Here is an 8,467-nt window from a genome sequence, read left to right as displayed (position 1 = left end):
TGTATTATATATACAGATGAGAAGACGTATATTAAGACGATTGCAAACAGAAGAGTTAACCATAACCATTAACCACACGCAGATAAAATCCAGGAATCAATCCCGGTATCCTCTGAGCCGAAGGCTAAAATGCCGGTGAAAACCTTAGTCATTAAATTTATACTTTTTTACCGGGTACAGGAATATAATTCCCGGCCAGCTGGACTCTAATACACTATGATGTTCTCCAGCATTGACTATGGTAAGAACGGGCTAATATTAAATATTCTAAACAATGACGAGCCCTCGTTGGGCGAACTGCTTAAAGATCGGTGCTCCCGCGTTTAGGGAGGTCAATATCTCCACCGCTGACTGCGATTCTTGAATGACATTCCTGCCGGTCATAGTCAAGGTCATTACTGCAATAAAAGATCTGACAATTCAGTGGGAAATAGGATATCACGCTTATGATAAGAGAAATGGCCTTCTGTTCTATGGAGTATTGTATTATATAATGTTGATGTGGCTGATGGCTGTGCTCTCTCTGTGTGTGTGTGTGTGTGTGTGTGTGTGTGTGTGTGTGTGTGTGTGTGTGTGTGTGTGTGTGGACCAGCGAGCCGCATGCTGCACCTTCCCCTGAGGGCATGTGGGTCCAGCACACACAGCTCGCTATATAAGCTTGGCCCGAACTGTACGGGCTATCAGTCCCACCAAGACACTCTACAATGGCTTTCAAGGTAAATATCTTTCGGCAAGCAGTTCACTGTCCTAGAGTATCCTAAAAAGAGGGCGATTGCGTTATTCAATCCACAAGTTACAGTTTACGAATTTTATTCTTGATTATGGGACTATTTTTAAGTTTTATGACAGGAGTCTAGTGAGGTATGGGGCACTCTCCTTAACTCTGAGTCTTCATGATACATTGGACATACACATTCAATTATGAACATGAAATCGATATTTTTATCATACTTACGTAAATCAAAGATTAAGTAATCTGACCTGAAGTACATTGTTTTCTGTGAGCTTTATCTAGGATTTTTCACCGTTGGTGTTTATGAAGCATGGAGACAGCAGTTCAAATAGGAAAGACCGGGTGGAGTTTTAAACACAGCTTTTATTTTTAAAGAAAGTGTAGCGAAAATTGACAATATCAGATTTTGGATTTATAACACACTCGCGGAGTCCCTCCGTTATCAGAACCAGAGTACACCATTTTCAGAACTTTTAAAATTACAATGTTTAGGCGACGATCTAGAGATTTACACAGTAGCGTCTCATATTCGACCCTTCAAATGACACATGCTGTTTATTATGGAACAATTTAAATTACATATTTCATAACAAATAACTATCTTGCTGGTTTTACGTCCACTATTTCCTTTTACGGTCTTTGGAGACGCCGAAGTGCAGCAAAATTGCTCCGCACACGTTTTCTGCGTCTCAGTACATTTAGTGACGGGAGACTGGAGTATATAAGCATCTTCCAGTACTACAGGTCTGAGCTGCGATCGAACTCAACAATTTGGTTTCTTAAAGTCAGAGCTTTGCCGTTTCATCAGTTATCCTGGTGACATCCACATGTACGCACTATATTCCGAAAAGCAGACCCAGCAATTTGAAGGATCTACTGAACAGAAAAGAACCATGTGCATATTAAATTCATCCCTCAATTGAAGAAAATTAAGCGGAAAGATGATAAGGGATTTACCACAAAATCGGGGTAGGAAGGCCTACGTATGCCGTATTTATCCAGACAGACAATTTCCATACTATTCGTGCATAACATTCCTAACTGGACTACCTTCAGGTAGTAACACAGCTTCATTTCGGATTCTCTTAAACCACATAGAAAGCTTTTGTTGATCAAAACGCAGCATGTCTTCCTGATATAATCCAACAATAACAATGAATTGCTTTACTAACAAGAAACTTTTAACCGCGCTGATTAGCTCGGGCGGTAGAGCGCTTACTTTCCGAGTCCAAGTTGACGAGTTCGATTCGGCTCTGCCTAGTGGAATTTGCAGGTGCTTAAATAAGTCAGCTTCGTGTCGGTATATTTAAGGGCACGTAAAGGAACTTCCGTGGGAAAAAATTCTGTCACCTCGGTGATCCAGAAAGCGTAAATGTAGTTAATAGGACGCAAAACGATTATGTATTATTATTAGTATTATTATTATACTGCAAAATCATTATTACTCTTACGTTTCACTGAAATCCGTCTGGTCCATTCGGAACAATCCTCTTGTGACCAGTATCAAACGCAGTATGATCTCGTTTCAAGGACAGGAATGTACACTGCTTACACCGAAAATGCAGTGAGTAGAGTAGTATCTGAAAATCATAAAATGTTACCGGGGAACATTAAAAATGATTTGCTCTTCTGATTTATCAATTGAGAATTGAAGTTGGTTTTGGTATACACTCTCTAATGGTGAACCAGCTCAGTTATAACATCCGAGGTTTATTACACGTATATACTGGATCCCACCATTCAACCAGGTGAGTTCACCGCAGTGAAATGAGCAGTTTACTAACCAGCATTAGTCTGGCCCCGCGGTGTAGGGGACAGCGCATCCGCCCGTCACCCGGCCGATCAGGGTTTTTCAATTGTAATAATTAATATCCCTGGCCTGGGGGCTGGGTGTTTGTGACGTCCTTAATCTTCCTTTCCTCACACACAACAATCCGCACTATCTCCATTCCAATTACACGCAGGTTCATACAATATGATGCCGGTAGGGGCAACAATCCACATGGGTCGACGCCCGGAACAAATAGCATTTTACAAAAAAAAAAAAAAAAAAAAAAAAAAAAAGAAGACAAAAACAGGAAAACCAGCCGTTATTTACTTCAGAGAGGCATATAATATTTTCCAGTCTAGGAGTTGTATGACTTTTCATCGGATCGAGGGTAATAACTTTAAAATTGTTAGTAGTTTGTTTAAAAATGGTGGATATTCCCAACGTTGTATTTTCTGATATGGCTATTTTCGCCCTCAAATGATCACAAATCTCGTGTGTAGCTTTTCGTAATATTGTGAGTAATCTGGTGAAACAGAGAAATTCCACGAAGCCTTAACACTTTTGATATATCTTAACATACATATTGTACTGGTATACTTTTTTAGCTTTAGGCAGCCTATCATTGGAGGAAATACAGGTAAATAAAACTATTATATTACCATTTTATCATTGCTGTTATCACAAACGTTTTCTCCATAGATTACATAACTATTCGTTGTCTGAGCGTCAAAAGTAACACAGGGAAAGCTTTATCAACTGCTGTATAAAGCATGAGTGAACTTTGCCAAGACCATAGTTACCATAAACTGTTGTTTAGTATAACTTCAAAATACCAAAAATAAGCCCATATATATATAAAACATGGTTCCTTTGTCTATATGTTCATTTTAAACACTGTTAGGCAAGTAATAATTGTATAAAATGAAACAGTAATAGTAATAATATATATTGTAAGTAGTTACGTAATGTTAAATGGCCGATGAACTTAGGTGTTAGGCCCCTTTAAGCAACAAGCAACAACAACAACAACAATAAGCGTAATGTTAATGAAACCATAACGTTGATAGCTTATACATGGAATAAGTGAAAGTTACAATAAGAAGGAGTAGATATAGCCAGCTACTTGTCTAAACTCGCAGTAATTCAGGTAGATTTTCCGCAACGACGGGAGGGGTAAGGGTCAGAACAGGGCAGGTATCGGCACTTACTGTGGAGATAGATCACTGGGAAGACTTCCCTTCATTCATCCACGGAAAGGTATTGGTGAAAATCTGCAATGAAATTGTATCATCCGGCAACTGGATGAATCTGCAAGTTCAGTTGAAGGTCTTCTAGAATGGGATGTTAAAATACACCATCAGATCTCAGACTAACAATTAATTACTCAAAGTCCTTCCGTTCCAAGTGTAGTGGGTACTATCCCCGGAGGTAGTTTGTATTTGTAGGTGTTCAAATGCGACAACACCGTGTCATCGGCATCTGGTATGTTAATGAACTGTGATGAGAAAGACAGATTTGTAGCATTTGAAGGGACATTTCAATTATAATGGTAAGGTGTGTACTGGAGTTCTTTACGTCTAAGTGGAAAATGACCTGTTGCTTTACACTTTGGAAGCGGGCGAGTGAAAATATCACAAAGGGTTTATGATAGCGCTGCCTAGAATTACCTTACTTGCCCAACAAAGGTAAATAGTGCAATATTTAAAGGCACAGTAACATAAAAATTGTATACAAGTTTCAAGGGAGATGGCATTCCAGTGAGAAACGTGATGGCATTTGCTTCCTTGTATGGATTATATTCTGATCATTTGATAAAAAATATATGAACGTTGATTGATATAGGAATTAGAAAGATGATCTTGAAGACTTTCGTCTGAAGCGTGGCAATGTATGGAAGTGAAAAATGGACGATAACTAGCTCGGAAAGAAAGAAAATAGTAGCTTTTGAAATGTGGTGTTACAGAAGAATGCTGAAGGTGGCATGGGTAGTTAGAATCACGATTGACGAGATGCTGAATCGAATTGGTGAGAAGAGATCGATTTGGCTAAATTTGACCAGAAGAAGGGATAGAATGATAAGGCACATCTTAAGACATCTAGGTCCTGTGCAGAAGGTTTTTGAGGCAGTGTAGGTGGTAAGAACAGTAGGGGTAGGCCAAGGTATAAATATGACAAGCAGATCAGAGCAGATATAGGATGTAGTAGTTACGTAGAAATGAAAAGGTTAGCAGAGGATAGGGTGGCATGGAGGGCTGTATCAAACTAGTCTACGGACTGATGACTCAAACCACAACAAAAACGACAACAACAATTCTTAATAGAAATGTACTTTCATTTCAGGTTATCATCCTCGCTGCTGTATTGGCTGTTGCCAACGCCGGCTACTTGGGAGCCCCTGCGGCTATCGGCTATGCTGCCCCTGCATATGCTGCCCCCGCATACGCTGCCCCCGCCTACGGCTACGCCGCCCCTGCCTATGGCCATTCTTACGCTACCCCCGCCATCACTGCCCAGCAGTCAAACATCCTGAGGACTCCTGGTAACCTGGGACAGATCTCCACCTACTCCAAGTCTATCAACACTCCTTACTCCAGCGTCAGCAAGTCTGATGTCCGCGTGAGCAACGACGCTCTTGCCTACGGAGCCGTTGCCGCTCCCGCCTACGCTGCCTACCACGGATACGCCGCTCCCGCCGCTGTCGGCTATGCTGCTCCCGCCGTCGGTTATGCTGCCCCCGTTGCTCGCGCTGGTCTCCTCGGCGTCGCCTACTCCGCTGCTCCCGCTGTCGCTCACATGACCTACAGCAACGCCCTTGGCCATGTCTATTCTTACTAAGTACCTATCTGCCACTGTCTAACCTCACCTCGTACCTTACCTTCTTTCTAGTACAAAACATCTTCTTTCTTCTCACTCACCTTTCTCCGTCCACAAGTATTTATTTGTCTGTTATTTATTTATTATGCTGTTTACAAATGACTGAAAAATAAATATTATTCTTTGTGTACATGCTATCGTTTATTACAATCCCGCCATTACATCCTAAATCCATCGGTATGTCAAAAAACTGAAATTGGTAATTGTGGTAACTAGGCACTTACTAAAGAGAACCTGGGTGGTCCAATATCGTTAAAATTGCCAGGACCGAGCTCGATAGCTGCAGTCGCTTAAGTGCGGCCAGTATCCACTATTCGGGAGATAGTAGTTTCGAACCCCACTGTCGGCAGCGCTGAAAATGGTTTTCCATGGTTTCCCATTTCCACACCAGGCAAATGCTGGGGCTGTACCTTAATTAAGGCCACGGCCGCTTCCTTCCCACTCCTAGCCCTTTCCTGTCCCATCGTCGCCATAAGACCTATCTGTGTCGGTGCGACGAAAAACAACTAGCAAAAAAAAAAAAAAAAATTGCCAGGTGTTGGTACCTGTATCTCTGAAACCTCTGCAGTACGGACTTTTAAATTTATTGACTTGTATTTAAAATGTTCTTTTTTTAAGGTCAGTGTACCCGAATGATATAATCCCTATAATTCGAATAAGATTTGCTGCTTTTTTATTTCACCGAGCGAGTGCCTGCTCGATTTGGGCCAAATAGCTGTCAGCTTATATTTGGGGGATAGTGGACTCGAACTCCTCTGTCGGCAGTTCTGAAGATGGTTTTTCGTGCTTTCCCATTTCCACACCAGGCAAATACTGGGGCTGTATCTTAATTAAGGCCACGGCTACTTTCTTTCCACTCCTAGACGTTTCCTATCACATCGTCGCTATAAGACCTGTCTGTGTCGGTGCGACGTAAAGCCACTAGCAAAAAAAAAAAAAAAAAAATACTGAAAACAGCTTCGGCCAATCCTACATCCGTTCTAATGGACCGATTTGCTTCATTTCTGTTTTAATCTGTCCGAAATAACCTACCGGTAAATTATGAGACATTGGTACGTCTCTACTGTCAGTCAGATTTGTGTAATCATAAAATCAAGTCATTAGATGATCACTCCAATAACTGCAGGCGAAGGACTACACTAGCCCGCAGTACATTCTGTACCTAGCGGGTTGCATACAGCTAAGGAGCAATATCGTTACGTAAAGATACTGGCGAAGCTAATCGGTTAGAAATGACGGCGACTTGCAATTTCAACCAAACTTGGTACACGTATGACTTGATACTATCTGGAGAGAAATGCCATGGGAGTAAGACACACTCTAGCACCCCTAGTGGTGGAGCGGGGAGGGAGAAAAGTAATCGAAAACTAACTATATATGTGTAGTGTTCGGGGTCACAGGGTTGGATGGTGACACTCCGGATGACATTTATGTCCAAATTCAGCCTTCATCGGTATGCGGATCATAAGGAGTGGGAAATAAAATGTCCAAAAAGACAGATATCAGTACTGAATTTACAGTTTTGGATTCTCTAGGCTGATTGGTGACAATTCCAAATACAGCTGGAACCATATACTTCAGATCTACAGCACTGCGTGTAAATACATACCGTTATCACTTTTTAATTTGAAAGATCAATTACTTCCCAGACAGTTTGTGTTGCCGGAGGTACGAAGTTCCATCTGAAACAAAATAATCTAAGACTTCAAATTAAACACACAACAATAACTCTAAAGCTAGAAAATAGTTCGTAAAAACCAAGCGAGTGGTTGCGCGGTTTGGGTCACTTAGCTGTCAGCTTGCGTTTGGGAGCTAGTGGGTTCGAACCCTATTGTCGTCTGCTCGAAGGTGGTTTTCCATGGTTTCCTACTTTCACACCAGGAAATGTTGGGACTGTACCTTATTTCACGCCATGATCGCTTTCTTCCCACTCCTGACCATTTCCTATCCCATCGTCGCCATAAGATTTGGGGCGATGTGAAACAATATTTTTAAAAAAGTTCGTAAATTATCAGTCAACATCACAATAAAGAAATCTATATAATTTGTAAAGTTGTAAGTGGTCCGCTGTCTGTAATTTCGTTTGTTTTTCCAATTTTTCAGATATTTATCCGTTTTAAGTCAACTCAAGTCTGAATCGGTGGTTTTTATTTTTCGCGTCTGTTTGTCTCTCTGTTCGTCTGTTCGCTCCAACATCACGGCGAAACGGCCGGATAGATCTCAACCAAAATTCATATTTAGAGTATACTCATCCCGAGGAAGGTTTCGATATGCATGCCATTTTAAAATCTTTGAATAGACGGGGGTTTTATAGGAAAACCAGAACGGCTTTCCTCCATTTTCTCTTATACTATTGATTTTCTCTAAATTCCGGACCTTATGTGAAACGTCTCTTCATTATAAACAACTTTTGTTATGTTCATAATTTACCTTAATCTTCAAATAACGGAGAAAATTACTCTCTCTGCTGTGCATTGAGTGACCGAAAGACCGACAACGAACCTACAGGCTACCATGGCAACGTCTCTGACTGCTTGCCAGCATGGAAGAAACGTATTGCCATTTGCCTCAATTCGTGGTTGTTCCTTGGGTAGAAAGCAATCGGCCATTCTGCGGAATACTGGCGGAATATCGTTGGAGGTTTTAACCGTCCTCAAATAGCTTCAATAGTAACACCATTAGTCATCATCTTGTCTGTTTCCCCATGAATCCCTACGCCTAAATTTCTCCTCTGTTACTACTTTCTTATATCCATAACTCACACCAGCATAATTTACTGAGGGGCATTTGATTTTCCAATGCAGTCACTTGGTATTTACATATTTGTACTCATCCGGCTGCCCTCAGTTATAAATCCATTTTCTATTAATTTCAACTTTGTTAGCTGTATTATTTTCTTCCTTAATTACTCCGTATGTATGCGTGTGCTAATACCGAAAGCTGGACACTCTTATCTTTGAGAAAATATTCTAAGCTATGCAAATGTATAACTTTTGGCTCCGAAAAATATCGAAATATGGATGCAATTTTAACGACGGTGCAGACCTTCCTTTTGGGATAATTGGTGGCTAATCGGTAAGTCGAATCAC

The 8,467-nt window shown here is 41.0% G+C and overlaps 1 protein-coding gene across 1 annotated transcript; it reads left to right on the top strand.

Annotated features, from left to right (window-relative positions):
* The first annotated feature begins 695 nt into the window (after window positions 1–695).
* Window positions 696–5,339, top strand: LOC136870077 (cuticle protein 67-like). The gene is made up of 2 exons (XM_067144895.2): window positions 696–716; window positions 4,845–5,339. Exons 1-2 carry the CDS (start codon window positions 705–707, stop codon window positions 5,337–5,339), a joined length of 507 nt encoding a protein of 168 aa, XP_067000996.2. The 5' UTR covers window positions 696–704.
* The last annotated feature ends 3,128 nt before the right edge of the window (window positions 5,340–8,467 follow it).

This window comes from Anabrus simplex, chromosome 1 (genome assembly GCF_040414725.1).
Source record: "Anabrus simplex isolate iqAnaSimp1 chromosome 1, ASM4041472v1, whole genome shotgun sequence".
Classification (NCBI taxonomy): Eukaryota; Metazoa; Arthropoda; class Insecta; order Orthoptera; family Tettigoniidae; genus Anabrus; species Anabrus simplex.
Note: the sequence above shows the minus strand (reverse complement) of the source record. Positions and strands in the feature narration are given on the sequence as shown.